General features: G+C 55.2%; 1 protein-coding gene across 3 annotated transcripts in view; it reads left to right on the plus strand.

Annotated features, from left to right (window-relative positions):
* IFFO2 (intermediate filament family orphan 2) overlaps positions 1–22435 on the plus strand; it is a 52031-nt gene that overhangs the window by 22582 nt on the left and 7014 nt on the right. The window contains exons 2-8 of one of the 3 annotated variants that reach the window (XM_016955215.3): positions 12637–12697; positions 13985–14080; positions 15257–15397; positions 15902–15964; positions 16719–16858; positions 21681–21801; positions 22276–22368. In XM_016955215.3, the coding sequence (XP_016810704.1) occupies positions 12637–12697; positions 13985–14080; positions 15257–15397; positions 15902–15964; positions 16719–16858; positions 21681–21801; positions 22276–22368 (715 nt within the window). The remainder of the gene's footprint in view (positions 1–12636; positions 12698–13984; positions 14081–15256; positions 15398–15901; positions 15965–16718; positions 16859–21680; positions 21802–22275; positions 22369–22435) is intronic. The other 2 variants (XM_003307837.7, XM_016955222.3) reach the window with 2 other exon arrangements.

Genomic DNA, 22435 nt, shown 5'->3' on the forward strand with positions numbered 1-22435 from the left:
AGCCTGGGCAACAGAGTGAGACGCTGTCTCAAAAAAAAAAAAAAAAAAAAAAAGAAATAAGAGAAATAAGCTATTCACAGAAGGACAGATGCTATCTGATTCTATTTATACAAAGTACCCAGAAGTCGAATCCACAGAGACAGAAAGTAGCAGGGTGGTTGCCAGGGGCTGCGGGGAGAGGGGTACGGGGTACTACTGCTTAACAGGTACAGTTGCAGTTTTGCAAGATGAAAGAGTTCTGGAGATGGATGGAGGTGATGGTTGCACAGCAGTGTGAATGCACTTAATGCCACTTTAAAAATGGTTAAGATGGTAAATTCTATGTTATATGGTTTATTTATTTATTTATTTTTGAGACAGGGTCTTGCTCTGTCACCCAGGCTGGAGTGCAGTGGCGCGATCTTGGCTCACTGCAGCCTTGAGGTCCTGGGCTCAAGCGATCCTCCCACCTCAGCCTCCTGAGTATCTGGGACTATAAGCGGTGCCACCACACCTGGCTAAATTTTTTGTAGAGATGGGGTTTCGCCACGTTGCCCAGGCTGGTCTGGGCTCAAGTGATCCACCTGCCTCGGCCTCCCAAAGTGCTGGGATTACAGGCGTGAGCCAACGTGCCTGGCCTGTTATGTGTATTAAGAAAAGATACAGAGGGGACAGAGGGACAGTTCTACCCCATAATCCCCAGCCACCCACGTCGCCGCTGAAGGGAACCAATGTTTTCAGTGTGATGGTGGATGCTTGGTTTCCTTTCTCGTGCCCCTGGGTACAAATGGGCAGTGGCAACTTGGATGGGGCCCCTTCACTCATGGATGGAGGAAGATGCCCCCTGTCCCAGGGCGAGCATTCCCTTCCATCCCTGCTTGCCTGGCACAAGGCAGCCAGTGCCCAGAACTTCCCACGCTTCTTGGGTTGAAGGGATTGAGGATCTGAGGCTGGAGGAGCCAGAGGTCCTGCCCTGGCGAGAGCTCCGGAACTCGCCTTCCCTCTCTCAGCAGGAAGAGAATACTCTTAATCCACTTCTGTGTCCCCAGCACTTGGCTCCTGGGTGAGCACTTGGGAAATGTTTGTTGATTCTGTCCTAGGGGAAGAAGATGAAATGTAAGCCGGCAGCCAGCCTGAGTTGGGCTGTGGGAGATATTCTGGGCTGCCGGGCCTGGGTGTCTCCAGAAACACCCAACGCTCGCTCATGAAGGCTCTCTTGGTGCCAGGTCTTGTGCCAGGCACTGGGATATGGTGCCGAATTGGATACAAGGGAGATGGGACGTCCTCCTGTGTGTCTTGACTGTCGGTGTGTTGCCGAGCATTGGTAGCAGAGGGGGCTGCTTTGGCACCCAGGTACCCTGCCTCATCCCCGGGACCTTGGCTAGTCTACACAGAGGAACTGCCCTCCAGCTGAGTTATCCATTTTCCATGGCAGGGAGGACAGCAGAAAGGCCGTGTTCCATGACTAATCATAGCTTCCATCTATTGAGCATTTACTGGGAGCTGGGCACTGTGCTAAGTGTGAAACGTGTGTTGACTCATTTACTACAACAACCTGGCAAGGCAGGTTCTTCCGTTAGCCCCTGCTCAAAGCTAGGGGACCTGGAGCACAGGCGGTCAAGTGCTTGGCTCAAGGCACACAGCTCAGAAGTGCAGATCCTCTGCCCCTCCTGGCATCCCAGTCTGGGGGGGTCAGGGGTGGGATCTCTGCAGTCAGTGCCTGGGGGCTGGATGACAAGCTGCAGCCTCCCCGCAACCCCACGATTTCCATAGCGCAGTGGAGCCAGAAAGAAACAGACCATTTTACAGACCAGAGAAACAAGGGTGCTGCTCTCTCAGACCCTGGAGCCAGTGACAGGGAAGGCGGAGAAGGGACGAGAGCCTCTGTTTATTCGGAGCCTGTGTATACCCTCCTTTTCACAAACTGTAGCAGCCTCCAGAGGCAGGGGGGATCTTTATGATGACCAAATGGGGAGGCTTAGGGATTGGAAATCACTTGCCCAGGAGCATGTGGTTGGTACCACTGGGATTTGAGCCTTGTTCCGTCCAGCTCCAGAGCTCGGTGCCTTTCTTGCTCACCACGTGCCGGCCCCAGCTCGTTGCCTTGGCAGTGGAGGTGGTGGTGTGCCGAGGCCTTCCTGCACCCTGGGTTCTCTGGCGCTGAGAAATAAGTGCATGGGCAAAGTGGCTTTGTTTCCAGGTCAGTGACTGTGACCCCATGTGTACACATCTGTGCATCTGACCGTGGCACTGTAACCCAGGGGCATTTTCTAAGTGATGTGCTGGGGGTGTGGGCAGGGAGTGGGGCTTATGGAGCCGACGAGACACCATCAGACCATAGAGAGGCTGCCCAGGCTTGGGAGCCATATGGACCTGGATTTGACCTTGAAACAGGTCATTTCACCTGAGTGTGTATAGTGGGAATGATAACATCCGGCTCACAGAACTGTGGTGAGAATTAGAGATGGTGGGTGTCGAATGATTAGCACCTAATCAGCATTTTACGATAAATGCAAATTCTTCCCTTCTCGTAGAAGAGTGGAATCTGATGAGAGAGACAGGGAAGTGAAAATTCACAGCCCCTGGATGCCAGTGCTGAAGGAGTGGGTTCAGGACTGGGAACATCAGAATGGGCATAGTGACTTATTCTGGGGAAGTCATGAAAAGCTCCCTGGAGGAGGTGATGAAGGGGTACCCAAGCCTGGAAGAGGCTGGCAGTGGTACTCCAGAAACTTCATGGTGGCCTGTAATTTGCGATGCAGATTTTTCCTCACTGTGAGATGCTGGTTGAGACAATTTCCTCCTTGGAGTGGCCTGGATTTTTAGGGGTAGGGGGAGTGCCCATGTGGGTGTAGTTTCTAGACAGAAGCAGTGGGAGGAGGGCACTGCCAAGCATGCTGCTTGGGATTATGGGTGTCCACAGAGCTGCAGTTTCTCCAAAGGTGTTTTTTGTTTGTTTTTGAGACAGGGTCACACTCTGTCACCCAGGATGGAGTGCAGTGGCCCGATCCTAGCTCACTGCAACCTTGAACTACTAGGCTCGAGGGATCCTCCAACCTCAGCCTCCCAAGTAGCTAGGACTACAGGTGCGTGCCACCATGCCTGGCTAATTTTAAAAATTTTTTGTAGGGATGGAATCTCACTATGTTGTTCAGGCTGGTGTTGAACTCCTGGCTTCAAATGATCCTCCTGCCTCAGCCTCCCAAAGTGTTGGGATTACAGCCATGAGCCACCATGTTCAGCCTCTCCAAAGTTGTTTTCAATAAGCAGTACCAAGTGGGAGTGATGCTGGAAACGTGGGCAAATACAGACAGGAGGGAATCGGACAGGTGGCTCAGAAAACAACTGAAACCTCAGATTGGCATTGGGGCAGGTGACCCAGGGGTTCCCTGGGCCCCATGTTGCCCAAAAGAGCCAGCAGCTGGCCTGGGTGAATACCCTTAAATGCCTTGTGTGTGTTGGAAGGTGCCATGAGACCAGCTGGGCTCTCCTGCCCTGGACCCACCTGCTGCCACAGTGGCCCTTGTTAGGACAGACCTCAAAGGGCTGGGCATGCCCATTAGTTCCTGGGGTATGTCTATGGGGTGTGGATGGCGAAAGCAGGGTTTTCAGTGGGTTTTGCTGACGGGGGTTCTGTGGCATTAGCATCTGGCTTCTTTCCTTCTGCCACCCTGTCCCCTTGTACTGCCAGCCACCCAGCCAGGTGAAGGCGGCATCTAGCTCATTATCATGACTATCAACAACATGACTGTTATGCAGACAGTGGCTCTGGGGTCAGATGGCCCTGGGTTCAAGTCTGACCCCCTCACTTACGATGTGGTCCAAGAGCATTCTCCCAGCCTCTCCCCACCTCTCTGAGCAGCTGTCATTGGGAGGTCGTGAGGATGAGAATGACACGAATGGCATGCTCATGGTAGACCAGGCAGTATTCTGGGCACTTTTCATATGCTATTCCATGGAATGTGGGCTCCTTTGGAGCTGGGAGGTATTACCAAGGCCCAGAGAGGGTCATAGCTTGCTCAAGGTCACAGAACTGCAAGATGGATAGCTGGGATTTCATCCCAGGACCCTCTGGCTCCAGAGTCCCTGCTCCCCTCTCCACTACACACACTGGTTGGAACGCAAGGACAGATGTCTCAGCTGGCTTTTGAGCATTTGTGGTTTGTCAGGCGGCTTTGTGGTCAGTGTAGGATGCTTGTCCAGGGATCATGGAAGTTGTTTTCTGGCTTGGCTGGGTGGGCCCTTAGAATTCATCCAGTTTGACATCATTGCATTACTGACGGGAAAGTGGTGCCAGAGGAGGGGAAGGGACTTGCCCAAGATCACGGAGCCAGCTGGGGCAGAGGCAGGACTAGCTTCAGGACTTCCTGCACAAGGCTGCTGCCTCGTTGCCTGAAGGGGTGTGTGGCTGGGGGGCCGGAGCCCAGTTAGGGGCTTGCCGTTCTTTCCCACTCACCTCTCAGGTCCTGTTGGCTCACCACAGAGAGCCCAGAGACCAGCTAGCTGCCCTGCAAAGGGCCCCTTGGTCACCAGGAAACAAGTGGGGGGAATGTCAGGTAGGGGGAATGTCAGGTGGGGGAATGTGATGACCCCACACAGCTCATTCCCCCTGCCTGGCGATGGGACTCACTTTCACCTCCTTGCTGGGAAAACTCCTTAGCAACTCGATTTCAGTGCTGCCTCTCTCAGTTGCTCCTGGGTCCCCAGAGGGCCAGGACAGGTTGGAGAAGTGTCCTGGCTGAGGGGGCCCAGACTTTCACCCACCCATTTGCCCCTCCCTCCCCCAGGTGGGTAGAGCCAGGGTGACACCGGTGAAGAGCATGGGCATCATCCGTCAAGGGCACCTCTGTGCCTCACTTGAGCCTGCTCTCCTGATCCGTCCATGAGCCCTACAAGGTGGGATTGCTATCCCCGTTTTACAGAGGTGGAGACTGAGGCTCCTAGCTTGAGGTAGGCAGGCCCTCAGGGGATCACACAGAGGCAGATGACTTTCTCAGCTCACCTGCCCTTCCTTCTGCAGAATTGCCTACAACCTTTGACTCTCTAAGGCCTGCGGGGCTCGTGGCAAGCCCTCAGGAACTGTTTATGGAATAAATGAGTGAGGGGCAAACGAATGAATGCATGCTCCCACACCACGCTGCTTCTTCTTCTGGGAGAGGGCACCCAGCGGGTGTCTGCTGTTGAGTGCAGGCTGTCAGAGCCCTGATGGCACCCAGGATAACTCTGGATGGAGTTGGTATCCCTGAGGCTGTCACCACTTCTGGACTCCAAGGAAGGGCCCTATCCAGGGTGTGCGAATAACACTGCAAATATCATGTCCCGAGGGATTTTGGGAGATCCTATTACAGATGGGGAGACTGAGGCCCAGGGCAGAGAAGGTACTTGCTCAGGGTCATGCAGCGAATTAGCAACACAGCCAGGGCGTGAACCAGGACCTCCTGCTTCCTAGCCCAGTACCCGCTCTTCCACAGGGAACTTCCCTATGGATGTCAGACCCCTCTGCCTCTCCCCTGAGCAGCCTTGCGCAGACCTGGCGTGCTGGGATCCCTGGAGGAGGCTGCTGTTTCTGGTTGAAAGCAGCTCTGTGTGTCTGTGTGGGTGGCAGTGTTCTAGGGGCACACTTGATTAGTGGCTTCTCAAACCTGGCCCCCATCCTTTGTGTGCAGCCTGTGCTCCGTCCTGCCCAGGCCATTACTGCCCGCCTGTAATGGAATCGGCTGCCCTGGTTAAGTGTTCACATTAAATTCATACCTCCTCCGTGGAGACAATCAGTTGGCATTTAATTTATCTTTCCTTCCGAGAGCTGGAGAGTACAGCTGGGCAGCCGGGCTCTGATGGGCACGTCTGCGAGGCAGCCTTTCCTGGGGATCAGGGGCTCCATGGAGATGGGAGCCGGGAGGCCACAAGAGGTGGTGCCAGGTGTCCCCAGGGGGTGGGGCTTGGGGCAGGCAGGAGGGGGCCTCTTTCATGCGCAGGGGCTAGAGCTTATTGGCTGTCCATTTTCGGGGGAGAAGACGGGCTTGCAGCGTGCCACGTGGGAGAGGAAGTCAGGAGGCAAGGCATCCACACGTGCATCAGTGCTGAGCTGCCCGGGAGGTGAGCCCTGTGTTAGCAGTGGTGGCGGGATTTCCACATTGTATTCCCAGCCCTGCCCCACTCCCACTCCCTTATCGGATTTTCTTTCTGCCTTAAATATGAATTGTCTGTGGTATTCGAGGGGGATGGTGTGCAAGGAGGAAGTTGACTCGGTTGTGGTTTTCAGGTTCTCTAGAAGGGCTCAGAAGAAGCAAGTGGAGGCTGTTGGGGGCACGCAGCCCTGACCCCACCGGGGAGCCTGCTCTGGTCTTCCCAATCCATCAGCTTCTGCAAAACTGCATTTGCAGAAAGGGCTCCCCTGGTCTACCACTGTGCCTGCAGCCTCTTCCTCCAGCTCAGATATTATTTTAGAGAAGAACAGCTGATTGGGGCCCCCAGGCTTGGCCCTGGCTCTGCTGTGAGGATGCCTCTGTGCATCTGCAGGTGGGCAAACACAGGAGCTAGGGCAGCGCAGAGCTGAGGGGCATTGGCTGGGCCAAATCTGTGGTTTGAGCAGCCGGGCTCCAGCACAGCTCCCTGGCCACCTGCACCCAGCCCTGCTGCAGTGGGGTGAGCTCCCCGAGGCCAGGGTGGAGCTGAGAAGGTGCCAGCCCTCCACCCGCCGGGAAGGAAGCTGCTCTCTGCCCCCACCTGCCCTCTGCCAGAGGCCAGGCCCACGCTTGGCCCAGAATGAAGTCTTCCACTGAGGGCTCCAGCCCAGCCTCACCTGAGCTCATTTCCCTTCACCTGAGTGAGTCGGCCTAGGCGTGCCGGCCGCTCGCCTTCCCGCAAGGTGTGGGCCATTTCCACACCTCCCTCCCAACTCTGGAGGTGGGAGGCAGCCATGCGCTGTGCCATTCACGTGGAGCTGCTGAACACCCATGGTCTGCTGGATGCCAGGGTGCTTTTACCCACACCGTCCCCTTCCTGTAGTTCTCACAGCCACCTTCGAAAGGGGGTGGCTGGTTTCCCAACTCACAGAGGGGACAACTGAGGCCCAGAGAGGGTAACTGACTTGCTCAAGATCACGCAACTGGGAAGTGATGGGGCAGGATTTGAACCCGTCTCTTGCTGCCCTGGTGTCTTGGGATGCTCACTCCAGGAGCCCCAGGTTCGTCCCTGGAGGGCTTCATTGTTTTGCTGGGCCTGCACCTACTTTCCTCCTGAGCGGGAGCCTCGAGCCTCTTTTTCTGACTGCACAGGAAGTGAAAAATCTGTGAGTCAGCCCCTCTGCTGGTGACTTCAGCTTGGGTTTCCGCCTCTCTGTAGGGCAGGCTTGTCGGTCCCTTTCCTGCGGGTCTGTGTGTCATCTTGAGCTGACGGGAGAGGGGGAGGCACTGGCCCTGAGTGGGGTGGGGGTGGGGACTGGCATAGAATCTGCCCACCCCTTTTCCCCAGAGGCCAGCAGAGACTTCTCATCCCTCACGTGGTTCCAGTGGTGGCTCCTCAGGAATGCGGAGAGACCACATCTGGCTGGGGTGGTGCTGCCACCTCTCCCTCCTGGCCACCAGCCTCAGAGAGTGCTTGTTCTGCTAAGATGGTGGCCGAGGCCCCCGATCTCAGCTGCTGTGTGCTTTTGTGGAGTCATTTCCTCTCCCTGCACTCTTTGTCCTGACATCCCTGCCTCCCCTCCCTGGCCCAGGGCTGTGGGAAGTGGGAAAGGGAAGGTTTCTCCTTCTCCTGCCTGCTTCCTGCCCTGGCCATCCCTCCCCCTGGCCTGGCCTGGCCTCTCCCAGGAGAGGCTCTGGAGCCGAATGGATGAAGCTGAGTACAGGGGCTATGCTGGGAATTTGCCTCCTGTGAGCCCCTGGGCTGGGATGTTCAGTCTAAGGATGCTCTGGGGAAAGGAGCTCTGGCTGGAGGCGAGGGCCATCAGGGCACTGAGGAGTAAGTGCAGCTTTGGATTCATTCATTCATCCATCCATCCATCCATCCATCCATCCATCCAATCCATTCGATAAATGTCTGACTCCTTAGCAAGTGCCCAGCCAGTTTTAGGTGCAGGGAATACAGTAGCAAGCACAGGAATGATCATCATAACCAGCTCTCTGGGCCTGCAGAAGGACTGGACCCCCGACCTGAGACCCGGCTCCTGTGCCTGTTTTCCCACCTAGACCAGGGAACTTGCCTCTTGCTTCCTCTTTGCCCCATCTCTGTGCCTGAGACCTCCCGAGATGAGTGCCAGCCCCCGGTGGCGGTGGGGAAGGTGGAAGTGGCGGTGACCACACAGTGGAGCCATCACTGGCCCTGGCATCATGGGACTGGCTCCTTTGGGTGAGAGCTGTGTGCCGTGGGATCCCACAACCATGCCACTGGGGAAGAGGAGATCCTGGGGCCTCCACTGCTTTAAGCTGTGGGGCAAACAATGGAAGTGGATGCGAGGCTTGGGGAAGAGATGACATTTGAGACAAGCCTGGGAGAATGGCTGGGGTTTCAGGAGGCTGAGGAGGAGAGAGGAAGAGGGGAAATGAGTTACCTGACCTCTGAGCCTCATCTGCAACATGGGGACGATCCCCAGGGGAGGGCTCAGCGGGATTTTATAGAGGGAGGTATGAGTGCCTAACGTGGTGGATACCACCAAGAAGGTAATCAATAAATGTCCCTTCTCTCATCCAGCGCTAGAAAAGAGAAGGATTTGGAAGTTTTATGAGCTGTTGGGTCAGGGTGGGCAGGGGCAGCTCTCAGTGATTCAAGCCGTGTCAGCCGTGGCTAGAGTTGTCCATAGGCCCCGGGTCTTCATTTTCCCACTTGTAAAGTGGGGACAGGGTAGCTTTCCAGCCCAGTGCATGTGCAGTATGATGGAGGGGATCTATGGAAAGGCCCTGCAGAGAGCACTGGGATGTGTTTGTCACCTCATTTTCTGCCAGTGGCAGGCCTGTCAATATCCTGGAGTCTTCAAAAGACCAGAAAGGACCCCTCCCCAGCCAACAGAACAGCTCCTGGACTGCTGAGGGAGACTCGAGGAAAATGGCCTTTGTGCCCCAAAAGTGATCTCTTTATGTTCACTCCAGCCTTCCTTCCCCTTTCAGCCTTAAAGGGCCCGGGCGTAGGATTCTGTCAGACCTGGGTTCGAATCCAGGCGCTGCCACTTCCTAGGCAGTCTTTGGGCAAGTCGTTTGCTCAGCCATGGGCTGGGGCTGGGAGAGGGGATGGTGCAGGCTGAAAGGAAATGATGTCTGCAAACCGCTGATCCAAAGTAGGTGCACCCGCCTCTTGGTGGCAGACAGCGCCTGGCCTGTCCCTTCCTGCTGTCCTCTTTGTTTCTGTTGGTCCCTCTGCCTGAAACACCCTCCCCACTGAAACCTTACTCTTGTGGGCAGACCCAGGGAAGAGGGAGGGTTGTGCTTGGGAAGCTGGTGTTGAAATCTCTGTGCCAGCAACTTGGTTCACCAGTTCTCAGTTAAGCTGAGTGCTCCCTGGCTCTGGGTGGGTGGGCAGGGAATACAGGTGTCTGGAGTGCCGTAAGAAACATATCGCCCACCTGGCCCTTCACGCCAGTCCTCAGAACGGTCCAAGGACAGAGCTTTTCTGCATTGTCAACACTGGAGCTGGCTGAGCCAGGTTTTCTCCACCACCGCCGGGAGGGATGTCAGGGCGGGCGACAGGCTCTTCAGTCAAGCCAGCTGCTGTCCACATGCGGGGTCTGTCCTCAACCTCCTGGGAGCAGGCCAGCCGGCTGCCTCCCCCGTCTGGCTTTGGAAATAAAAAGCCCGTGAAATCATTTGTGCAAGCTCATCCTGGGGGTGTGGTATGTGCAGTCAGGAAACATGATTGAGATGTGGGGTTGGGAGGGTGCAGAACTCGGGGCAGGAAGGGAGAGGTGAGGTGGAGGGGCTGGGTTGTGTGGTCTTCAGAGCCTGGCCACTCAGTGCCATCTGTAGCCCAGCATCACTGGGGAGCTGTCTGCCCCAGCCCTCGCCTGCAGAACCAGCATCTGCATGTTAATAAGATGCCCAGGTGATTGGTATGCACATTCTAGGCTGAGACACGCTGCTTTAGAGACTGGACTAGCTTTGAGTCCCAGCTCCCTGCTTGCTAGCTCTGTGACCTTAGACAAGTTACTTTACCTCTTTGAACCTCAGCTCCCTCATCTGCAAGATGGGCTTAGTTAGAAATTCTTTCCCCAAGAGGGTTAATAATTCACATTCAAGCCAGTGATGTGTGTGTCCAAGGCAGTGAGCCGGGTGTGTGGGGCCCAGACCGTACCCCCCAGTTAATGGTTGCTGGTGCTGTTGCTGTTATTGTGTCTGGAAAGCCAAAGATCTGGGCTCCTGCTGTCACCTTGGGTGGATTTGGGGCAAGTTTCATTCCCTCTCTGGTCCTCGTTTTCTCCGTCTGTACAAGGGGTCTATTGGCCCCTGCCTCGCCTTCCTCATGAGATGGTTGCTCAAAGGAGAAGTGAGGGGTGCTGGGCCTCATTCCCAAGGGCCCCTCTGGGGAATGGGGAGTGTCCGGGAGGTGCCCCCGGGTGCCTGCGTCCAAGGGAGGAGCCATGCCATTCTTTATTTTTTGTGCCCTTCTTTGCTACTCCTGCTCTTGCTGCAAGATGTGTTAGCAGGTTCGCTCTAGATGCCAGGCTGCAGCCAGAGGCTTGCCGGGGCTCGCCCTTGCACCTGCCCTGCTCAGCGGCTTTGGAATTGAGTCGCCTTCCCCGCTCTGAGCCGTGTGGCCAGGAGAGATGATTCAGCTCGGGACCTGTGCTCCAGCCTTTACCCCCGAGAGAAGCCCCAGATGCCCTGTGCTCCTGGGCAGGGATGGGGTGGCCTGGGAACTTTCCCCCCATTGTGATTCCTGTCCCCAACATGGGGCCTGCTCTTCTCGGTGAGAGGTGGCCTGGGACCGGACTCCTAGCCTTGCTCCTGATATACTGGGTGATCTGGGCAAATGGCTTGACCACTCGGCCTCAGTTGCCCCATCTGTACAATGAGGGGAGGTTCAGTGAGATGGTCCTGGCTGGATTAGGCCCTTAGGTTCCCTCCCTGCCCCCTCTTAGCTTCCTCTGTGCCCTCCAGCCCTGGCAGGAATCCCAGCCCCTTGCCCTCCAGGTCCGGACCCGGGAGCCCACGCAGATCTCAGCCTAGCAGCTAATGCTGGGGCTGGGAAAGGCTGGAGGAAAGGGGGAGAGGGAGAGAGTGTGTGTCCTCCAGGAGCCCTGGCTGGGGCTGTCTCCTGTGGGAGAGAGGAGGAATTTTCCTCTGTGTGTGCAAACAGTATCCGTTTTCTCTTGTTTCCAAAAGCCGGTGACGTAACCGGCTCTCCACCCCTCCCTCCCCTCTGGCCTATTTTTAGCTGGCCCCGACAGCATCCTAAAAGGGTTCCAGACTGCCCTGCTCCGAGGCCATGTAGGGAGGGTAGCAGTGGGGTGAGGAAGAAGAGAAGCTCCTCTGTCTGTCCCAGGATGGACAGACATCCCAGGAGGGAAAGAACCTGCCCCCAGCTTCCTCCAGGGAGGGAGGAACTCTGTTGGAGGAGCTGGGTTAGGGCCTTTAGGCTTTGACAGTTCCTGGGTCTATGAGGAGCTCCGCAAGGGGATTCTGAGCAACCAGTCTGGAGCGTCCCCACCTGGGTTTCAGTCCTAGCTCCACACTATCTCACCCTGGCCTTGGGTTCAGCTTGTGCCTCTGGGCCTTGCTTTCTGCACCTGGGGATAATGACGGTGCCTATGTCATAGGTTGTTATGAGGATTGAATTAACTTCATGTAGAACAGTGCCTGGTACAAAGTAAGTCCCAGTGAAGGTGGTTCTGGAATTGGTATTATCATCCAGTCCCAGGGAACTGCTCCCACCCCTTCCTGCAGTTAAGGGCGGGGGTCCACTGAACCCTCCTTTGCCTTCTCCCCTCCCGCCCGCGTTTCCTATTCAGCTTCGGGCAGTACTCGTGTCAAAGTAGTGGTGTGGAAGCCCTTGGAACAACAGGGCTTGGCACATAGTAAACGCTAAATCAGTGGGAACTGTATTTATTGAGTTTTGTTTCAATGTAATAAAACAGCCCCACCTGCTGACTCGCTGTGTGTCTTTGGGTGAGATGTTTATTTAACCTCTCCGAGCCTCAGTTTCCACTTCTGTAAAATGGAATGATAACACCTACGTAGGAGAGATCTGTGTTGGTTTGGGTAGGCTGTCGGGCATCGCAATGCTTAGCACAATAAAAGTTTGTTTCTTGTGGGTGCAAAGAACAGCCTGAGAGTGGAGCTGGCTGCAGCCTGGCTCCTAAGGACTGGCTTTGCTACTGCATCTTGCAGCAACAACAGGAGCAGCAGTGCTTGCACAGCACTTTACAGTTTGCATGCAGGCAGGGTGGTGGTCCCTCCCACCTCTGTCTTCACGAAGTGCTGGGCTCATACCTTAACGTGGCACTTGTCACCACCACCTGATACTCTGGTTATATGTCAGCCTGGCTGTCCTCTCACACCACCTCCCCTAGGCTGGGAGCTCCCAGAGGGCAGGCAGGGATGGATGCCCCAATGCACCTTCCTTGCCCAGCTCAAGATAGTCCCTGGGTGGGTGTTGGGGTTGTATCTGAGGGCTGGACTGGCACAGGGAACTCACCTTCTGACCACCTGTTCCTCTTGGCTTTTGCAGATGGGAGGAGGAGCTCGCCAAGCGCATGAACCTTCAGACCATGGTGGACACGCTGCAGGAGGTAAGAGCCCTCCGATATCCCGACCAGGAGAGGCACGCCAGAGAGCCATGTGGCCAAGGGGCACAGTCTTCATGTGGCAAAGCCAGGAAATTCTTGCACAGCCCCTACTCTGTTACCTCCTACCACCTCAGTCTCTCCTTTATGGAGCCAAGAGATCCCTTCCACTTGCTCTGCTTGGAAGCTAGGAATGGACCAGCACAGTGTTGCACAAGAGCTCTGATGCAGGGGTTGAGAAGCCTGGGTCCAGGTCCCGGGGTGCAAGTCCCAGCTGCTGTATGACCTGGGACCAGCGACCCTTCTCACCCGTCACTGTCTCCCCACCTGAGGCTTGGACTAGGTGGTTTGTAAGCCCCCAAGCAAGAAGGGTACCCTCGGTTGTGGCTGAAGGCCTTGGAGAGGGCAGGTGGGCACGTCGCAGGTGGGCTCCCAGCCTGAGCAGGCTCTCTGTGGTGGGCATTTGGGAACATTCCCCTTGCTGCTCTAGCTGGAATCTCTGCATTCTGGGCTCTGCAACTCCCCCACCTGCGGTGTAACCTGGGCAGCAAACTTCATCTTCTCAGCTTCTATTTTCCTCTCTGACAAGTGGGAGCAAGAGTAGCAATCCCATGAGAAGGCATGAAAAGTTCTTCCAAAAATGTCTAGAAATTGCGTTCTGATACTGAAAGCATTTATCGTCTAAGAAAGTTAGAGACAGATTAAGATAATTGTCAATGCGTAGAAGGAAAAGGTTGAATATCTCCCTTTCTTTTATAATGAAAGTGCTTTTTTCTTTATAAATTTAATGGGTTCATCGTCAAATATGTGGAAACTATAGAAAAGCCCAAAAATAAAAATTATTTCCAGTTCCCCCTTCCACAGTTGAAAAACTGGCGTGTGACCTTCCGATCTTGTCTATGTGGACACACACCCACGCTCTTCAGACGCATGTTAGGTCGACACACATGACATTGTCATTTTTGAAAGCAGAGATGGCCCAATACTGGCAGTGTCACACGGATTGATCTCATATTTTTAACGTAATAGGATTGCTTGTTAATTAACCTGCTCTTTTAATACCTTCCATGGATTTTCCCACGTAATAGATAACCCTTTGAAAAGTGTTTTAAGCAGTCAACAGTGTTCAGTGGGAAGTCAGGCTGGGATGAGGTCCTTGGTGCCCCTTCCCTGGCTTCAGGTGCCCAGCTGGGGTGGACATCGGGTGCCTAGGGCTCTGGACTCAGGTGTCCAGACCCTCCTATCCCCAGAGGACCCGGCCCCTCTGAAGCCTCCCCATCTCCGTCCCCGCAGGCAGCACAGGAGGCTGATGCCATCCAGGAGGAGATGAATGAGAAGATCGAGCGGCTCAAGGCCGAGCTGGTGGTGTTTAAGGGGCTTATGAGTGACGTAAGTGCCGCCCGCCGCCCCTGGGTGTCATGACCTCCCCCACACCCATCATGCAAAATGCTTCATTCCCTCCGAGGCTCCGGAGCTCGGCTTCTAGTTAGAATCCTGGCTGGCTGTGTTTGACCATGAGGATGACGGATGCATTGGATGCATCGGAGACCAGGCACCCTCCTCCCGCCCCCTCCCCACTTCTGCTTCCCTTGGTCTGAGTAGAGATGCATTAATCTGCCGCTTAACCCATCGCGCCCTCCCCCGGGCTCCCCTGATGGTCTGTGTGTGTTTGCTCCCACTCCTTCCCAGCTCGCCTTGATGAGGGCAGGCCTCGGTGTCTGGGCGCAGTGGGGCGTCTGGCAGGTTGGGCCGGGTGCCGTCTGGTCTGTGCGGGCCTGAGAGACTCGCAGGCCCAGCGGCCTTTGGCAGGGTTGCTGCATGAGGTCAGGAAAGGCCAGCGTGCGTGTCTTTTTGACAATCTGGGGCCCCTCTGAGTATCTGTGGTTGGGGGGAGCTGTTGGCAGCAAAGGGCTCCTTGCTGCTGGGGACCCAGGTCTCCTCCCCCTTCAAACAGTGGGCAGTACAGGGGGAGACCCCACCAGAAGGCAGAAGGGGCCAGAACGTGGGTGACTGAGCCTGGCATGGCTCCTGGTGTGGAGGGGCGTGAAGCTGGGTGTGGTTGGTAGAAGCCTCCCAGGACCCTAGTTGGAGGCCACTGGGCTTCCTCTCACTTGTGTCCAAGGGGATCAACCCTGTGGTCCTCAGTGACTCCCACTGCCGGCCTTGGGAGGCATCCAGGAGAGAGAGCTGCCTGTGTGGGGGACAGGTGGGGTGTGCAGGTGGGAAAAGAAGGGCTATCTTTCTCCAGCGGGAGTTGTCTTTTTTCTTCGCTCTAACAAAGTGAACACGGACCCTGTGTCTGCTGGGAGGATGCCTTCCAGCCCTTAGGGAGAGCAGCACACACGGCGTCACACTGGCCCCTGACTCCCAAGGCCCCAACCCCATTCCACCCTGAGCAGTGCCGCCGCAGCCCTCTACTCCACGGAAAAGCCCAAGGCACCCTCGGACTCTGGAGGCCTCCCCGCACCACCCCTGCTGACACCTAGGGGTCTCCCCACCTCTCTGCCCAGCCCCCCAGGCTTGCTCCATCCCTCGCTCATGTAAACCCTGCTGTCCTCCCTGCAGCCCATGACAGACCTGGACACAAAGATCCAAGAAAAGGCCATGAAGGTGGACATGGACATCTGCCGCCGAATCGATATCACGGCCAAGCTGTGTGATGTCGCACAGCAGCGGAACTCGGAAGACGTGTCCAAGATCTTCCAGGTGACTAGGGCTGCCCTGCTCACCAGCCAACCCCCCACTCTCCCAGAGCAGCCCTGGCCTCCACCCCTGCCCGGCCAACCCCTGTTTCCCTCCACATCCCACTCACTCCCTCCCCTTCCCCGAGAGGTAGCACTACCCGACCCTGTGGCCTCCCCAGGAAAACATAGAATCAGGCACCCGTGGACTCATAGGCTTGTCTGACTGCTTCATCCTATGGCTGGGGAGACCGAAGCCCAGAGGGTGATGTGTTGTGCTCACAGAAGGAAGTGGCAGAAGTCAGTCTTCTGCCCCTCCAGGGCTTGGTTCACCAGCCCACACTGTACCCATTGTCCCGCTTCCTGCCCCTTCCTCTGGGTGCCAGAACTGGGCATCATCCCCACGGTTGGGGAACCCTGGCCAGGTTATGGGGAGAAGTGGGGGAGCTGGCCTGAGCTCTGGTAGAGGGGCCTCAGAGTTCAGAAGAGGAGCTGTTGGCCTTTGACTATTTTTCATTCCACCCCAAAGAGGCTCTCGATACCCCCCCGACCTAACGTGCAAGTGTGGGTGCCCCCGAGAGACGGCGATCAGGTTAGCGCCAGTGAGGCTGTCTTCCGGAGAGGGCTTGGGGGGCCAGTCCAGCCGAATGAGGCACATGTCATTCTCCGAAGGCCGCTTCTTGAGTTTCGGGTTGTGGTTTGGCTTTTGCTTGAGCCCAGGGCAATACGGTGTGTTGTCGCTCTGTGTGTGTGACTTTGACGTTGCTGGGCCAGATCTGGGCCTCCCTGGGGCCCTCTCTCCACCTCCATGCCTTCTTGCTGTCCCTCTGCCGGGAAGCAGGGGAGGCCAATGCAGCCTTCGTTTGCTCGTGGCTTGTCTGCTTGGAGTGGAAGCTTTCGGTGAACCTTGGGCCGTCTGTCCTTTGCCTTTGCATGTGAGCAGGAGGGCTCTGGTCAGCATGGGGCCGTATGGCCTTTGTCAGGGGTTCTCCATCTCTCTGGCTGGCTCTGAGATATCCCAGGCAACTCTGTGTCCTGATCTGGCCTGCTCCTCTCCCCAAACTGTGGGGCTGCTTCTGTGGTAAAAGGGCGAGGCGAGCCGGCGCACCCACCAGGCCGCCCAGGACAGGGAAGAGTCCAGGCCGTCTGTGTCCCCCTGCATGTCTCCCACCTCGCGCTTCCTGCTAACGCCGCCTGCTTCTTAGAGGACCTGCACCTTTCCTGGCACTGGCCGGCCCCAGTCACGCTCATCATCCTGTGAGATGCCGGCTCCCTTCCCAGTTCACCCCTACCCTCCATCCTAGCCGAGCCCCCCAGTTACCTTGATTGCTTCCTTTCCGGTTCAGGTGGTCCCCAAAAAGAAAGAGCGTAAGGTGGCTTCCGATGATGACATCTCTGAGCAGGACGGGGAGGTGAACCGGTTCTCGGACGATGAGGTCGGCTCCATGAACATCACCGATGAGATGAAGCGCATGTTTAACCAGCTGTGAGTATCCCTGTGGCCCGCACACTCTCCGTTTCCCCGGATTGCTTGCACAGGGGCGGTGAATGGGAGGCTTGGGCTGAGAGTAGCCTGCAGCACTGGAAGAATTTGAATTCATTTCCTTTTTGTTTTTTTTCTTGAGACAGGGTCTCACTTTGTCACCCAGGCTGGAGGCTGGGGTGCGGCGGCACGGTCACAGCTCACTGCAGCCTCGACCTCTTGGGTTTAGGGATCCTTTCATCTCAGCCTCCCAAGTAGTTGGGAGCACAGGCATGTGCCACCATGCACAGCTAATTTTTAAATTTTTTTGTAGAGACAGGGTGTCACTGTGTTGCCCAGGCTGGTCTCAAATTCCTGAGCTCAAGCGATGCTCCTGCCTTGGCCTCCCAAAGTGCTGGGATTACAGGCGTGAACCACTGCACCCAGCCAAGATTCATTTTCAACATTTGTAATTTGGGAAATTTCATATGTTCAGCCTCTCTTGGAAGCTTGAGGAGGTCAGGCATTGCTGAGCCTGGGGCACAGTTGACAGGGCTGGATGGCAGCTGCTGAATCTGGACAGGCGCATACTCTTCCATTCGCCAGCATCCTTTATGTTCCCTGTCTGCCATTCTCCTGCCTTTCCTTTGAAAGCTTCCTCCAAAAAAGCGGTGGGAGAAGGGGTGTTCTTGCCCATGAGATACAGGGGCTGGGCTGTCCTCTCTCTGGACATGTCTGTGTCTGAGGATGTCATGAACCCAGAAGGGGCAATGGCAGATGTGGTCTCATTTGTAGGCTATTTTTTTTTTTTTTTTTTGAGACAGAGTCTCACTCTGTCACCCAGACTGGCGTATAGCGGCCAGATCTCGGCTCACTGCAGCCTCTGCCTCCTGGGTTCCAGTGTTTCTCCTGCCTCAGCCTCCCAAGTAGCTGGAATCACAGGCATGCACCATGATGCCTGGCTAATTTTTGAATTTTTAGTAGAGGCAGGGTTTTACCATGTTGGCCAGGCTGGTCTCGAACTCCTGACCTCCAGTGATCTGCCTACCTCTGCCTCCCAAAGTGCTGGGATTACTGGCATGAGCTACCGTACCTAGCCTGTGGGCCATTCTTGAGCAGACCTTAGCCAGACCCACCTGCACTAGTTTGCCCTTGGTGGGCTGGCTGTGTTGACCGCACGACTTGCAGAAATGGCTCCTGATGTTCGCTTGGAGGGGGCTTCACAAATGTCACTTTGCTCACTCCAGATGCCCATCCTAGGAGATGGGGTATCACTCCCCTTTTGTAGACAGGGAAACTGAGACTCTGAGAGGAGAAGGGACTTGGGTAACACCACTCAGCTAGTATGTGGCTGAGCTGGGATTCAGAGCCAGGCCGCCTCCCACGCTAGTGCGCTGTCAGTAGGAAACACTGCTTGGGGTGGTGGCAGGGTCTGGGCTGGATATGATCAGTGGTGGGCGAGCCTGCTGGTGCCAGCTCTTAGAAGCTGCTATACCCACTCCAGGCTCAGTGATGTCATATTAGTACCTTAAAATTTGCCATTGCAGGAAATCAGCAAATGCTACCAATCAGAGCTCTGGGAGGCTCTGCCACCTCCCGGAACCCCCCCAGAGAGGGCATGCTCCTTCTAGCAGATGCCTTTGACATCATTTGTTTCAAAAGCCTGGGGCACGGGCTCTCCTAACCTCCCTGCAGAGCTCTGAGGCTGGCTCAGAATTCCATAGTCCAGAGCTCACTCTGCCCAGCCACTTCATTGTACAGATGAGAGAATGGGCTCAGAGGGGCACACAGAGCCAGGCCCCCAACTCTTGGTCCAGTGCTTTGTCCCCCACGCCATGCTTGGAAGAGAATTCTCTCTTCTGTCCCTATTCTAGGCTCACTTTTAAGGTAGACAGGAGGCAGGGGCAGGGTTGGAACTGGGTGGGGACAGGAACTCTTTTGCCTGATACTTCCTGGACCTGCCATTCCCTTGAAACAGAACTGGGATCGGAGCTGTATTTTGGGGGTTTGCTATTTAAAGGTGATAAGGAGACCCCTAGATTCTTGATTCCTCTTTTGATACCCCCCATCTCATATTCTCATCTTTTGCTGCCTGCCAAGAGGGGCTTTTTTTTTTTTTTTTGAGATGGAGCCTTGTTCTGTTGCCCAGGCTGGAGTGTGGTGGTGCGATCTCAGCTCACCGCAGCTTCCACCTCCTGGGTTCAAGCAATTCTCCTGCCTCAGTCTCTGAAGTAGCTGAGACTACAGGCATGCACCACCACACCCAGCCAAATTTTTTTTGTATTTTTTTAGTAGAGACTGGGTTTTACCGTGTTGCCCAGGCTAGTCTCAAACTCCTGTCCTCAAGTGATCCGCCCACCTCGGCCTCCCGAAGTCCTGGAATTACAGGCATGAGCCACTGCACCTGGCCAATAGGGGCTTTTGGAAAGAAGCAGTGGTTGGGTCTAGGTTTTCTGAACGTTGCCCTGGGCACTTCTGAGCCCTAAGACAGGATTGTATGTCCCGGAGATCCCAGGCTGGGTCCATGTGGTTAAATTAAAGGACTTATCTGAAGAAATTGTTGTCCCTGCTTTTATAAAGTCCCCAGGGCATTGTTAAGCTGACCAGCAATGGAGTGAGCTAAAAAGGAGACAGATCAGAGTGGAAGCCAGGGGGCCCCATGGGCAAAGGCTCCAGTGTGTAGAAAGAGCATTCAGATCCAAGTCAGGCGAGACTGGCTGCAGGAGTGGGCGCCTCAGTGTTATAGAGCTAAATTGGGTTCAGTATGAAATTCGATTTAGCTGGTTGTAAAGTTACCTAAGTTAAAACAAACAGGCCGGGCGGGGTGGCTCACGCCTGTAATCCCAGCACTTTGGGAGGCCGAGGCAGGCGGATCACGAGGTCAGGAGATCGAGACCATCCTGGCTAACACAGTGAAACCCTGTCTCTACTAAAAATACAAAAAATCAGCCAGGCGTGGTGGCGGGCGCCTGTAGTCCCAGCTACGCAGGAGGCTGAGGCAGGAGAATGGCATGAACCCTGGGGGGCGGAGCCTGCAGTGAGCCGAGATCGCGCCACTGCACTCCAGCCTGGGCGACAGCGAGACTCCGTCTCAAACAAACAAACAAACAAAAAACAACAACAAACAACGAAACCTCTGATCACTTTGATCACCCCCCACCCCCATTCTGCAGTTCTGTGTGGGCCGCCCTGACCCCACCCCAGGCGGGGCCCTGGGCCTTTCCCATGGACATCTCCACCAGCTGTGGGCAGGACCCTAGCCAGGCTGCCCCTGGCCAGATCTGATGAAGTGTTTGAATAATGCAGCCGTGTTACAGTTGTGTTTTGTTTTGATCCAAGTCGGTTGTTTGGGCTTCAGACCAAGGAGAAGAGGGGGAACGTGTGGGTCTCCCCCGCTGGGGCCAAGGCTCCTCCTCAGCCCCACTCTGCAGATTTGTGAAGTGGAGGCCTCTTCCGAGTCCCTTCTCTTGCCCGTCTTTCTGTCCTTTCCAGCTTCCTGTCCCTCGGCTGGGGTTTCCTTCAGATCCCAGACGCTGGGAAGGAAGTGAAGTCAGGAATCGAGTGTGTGATGCAGTGACCACTGGACCCTGGCGGCTCCGGGCCACACGGCCCTCTCCAGCACCCACCCCCTACCAGCTCAGGACCCTGGACTCGGGGAGCCACCTATGGGCTCCTGTGGGAATGGCTTTTGGAGGGGAGCCGGCCCGGCCTGACTCCAGGGGGCGCTCGAGGCAGCTTTTTACCAGACAGCCTTCTTGGGACCTGCCCAGTCCCCAACCCAGTCCATTGGGAACACTCATTGTTGCTCTGGAGGATCCAGGAAGGAGTTGAGGGAGGGCAGGCAATGGGGAGAGCCCTGGGATGGCAGCCTGGAGACAGGGTCCACACTGTCCTGTGCTACCGATGCACTGGGTCAAGTGATTTCACTCCTACAGACTCAGCCTTCCCCTTGGAAAGAGGGTTATGTTGGATGAGCTGATCTTTAGGTCTCCTCCAGGTGGGGTAACCAGTGCATCTTGGGAACCCCTTAGTCCCAGGCAAACCTGCCTGGTTGGTCAACCTAATTCTAGTTCTAGCCAATAGGGAGGTCTTGACATCTCCCAGGCTTTGAATTCAAATCTCATTTCCAGCATGTATTGGTCTAGAAGGCCACTGAATCCCTCTGAGCCTCTGTTTCCTCACCTGCAAAATGGGAATGATAGTTATGCTTACCTCATAGGATTGTTTTGAGGGTGGAATTGTTTTGAGGGCGTTGCATCTTGCTGCAGCTTAGTGGCTTGTCCAGTGGCCAGCACCTAACGGGTGCTTGGGGAGTGTCTTGATGGGGAGGAAAAAGCTGTAGGAAACAGAAACATTTGGCATTCTAGCCTGTTTCTGCTACATGCTAGCTGTGTGGCTTTAGACAGCTGAGTTATCCTTTCTGAGCCACCATTTCTTCATCTGTAAAATAGGTATAATACCAACCTTTCCAAATTACAGAGAAGATGATGTTATATTGAACATCTCACTCAAACTAGGGGCTCAAGAAATAGCTGTTAAATGAATGAGGAAAATTGCAAGATTGGACTTGGAGGAAAATATCTTTAGTCCCAATTAATTAAAGCCTGACATTCAAAAAAATACACATTTTTAATTGTACAAACAATACATAAATACATTCTGCATTTTAAAAGAGTTAAACTCCTTTTGGATAAGGCGAATGTCCCCTTTGGCTTACTACCCCTGTCTTTCCTGAGGACAGCCTTGAAGCTGTGTACCTGCTGGGCAGCTGCCCCTTTCTGTCCCCTGTATGGGTCCCTGGAGCCTGCCTTCTGTTCAGTCATGCCCTCTGGTGTCACCCCCACAGGCGGGAGACCTTTGACTTTGACGACGACTGTGACAGCCTGACGTGGGAAGAGAATGAAGACACGCTGCTGCTCTGGGAGGATTTCACCAACTGCAATCCGACCATCGACCTGCAGGGCGAGGTAAGCCCAGCGCCTGGCTTCCCAAAGGCCAGGACTAGGGGTCTGGGGGACACCGCCTTTCAATGGTCCCTCATCCCTGTTATTTTTCTACAGACCCCACCACACAGCTAAACTGTCCCCTTTGGGCCAGGCGCAGTGGCTCATGCCTGTAATCCCAGCACTTTGGGAGGCCGAGGTGGGCGGATCACCTGAGGTCGGGAGTTCGAGACCAGCCTGGCCAATATGGCGAAATCTCATCTCTACTAAAAATATAAAAATTAGCCAGGCCTGGTGGTGGGCACCTGTAATCCCAGCTACTCGGGAGGCTGAGGCAGGAGAATCGCTTGAATTCAGGAGGCAGAGGTTGTAGTGAGCCGAGATCATACCTCTGCACTCCAGCCTGGGTGACAGAGTGAGACTCCGTCTCAAAAATAAATAAATAAATAAATAAATAAATAAATAAAATAAACTGTCCCCTTTGTTCTATTTCCCCAGCAAGAGGAAAACTTGGGCAACTTGATCCATGAGACCGAATCCTTCTTCAAGACGAGAGACAAGGAGTACCAGGAAACGATAGGTCAGATCGAGGTGAGGGCTCGGGACGTGGAGCCCACTCGTGAGGCTCTCCTGAGGTCCACATGGTTGAGATCCTGGC

Source organism: Pan troglodytes, chromosome 1 (assembly GCF_028858775.2).
Source record: "Pan troglodytes isolate AG18354 chromosome 1, NHGRI_mPanTro3-v2.0_pri, whole genome shotgun sequence".
NCBI lineage: Eukaryota > Metazoa > Chordata > Mammalia > Primates > Hominidae > Pan > Pan troglodytes.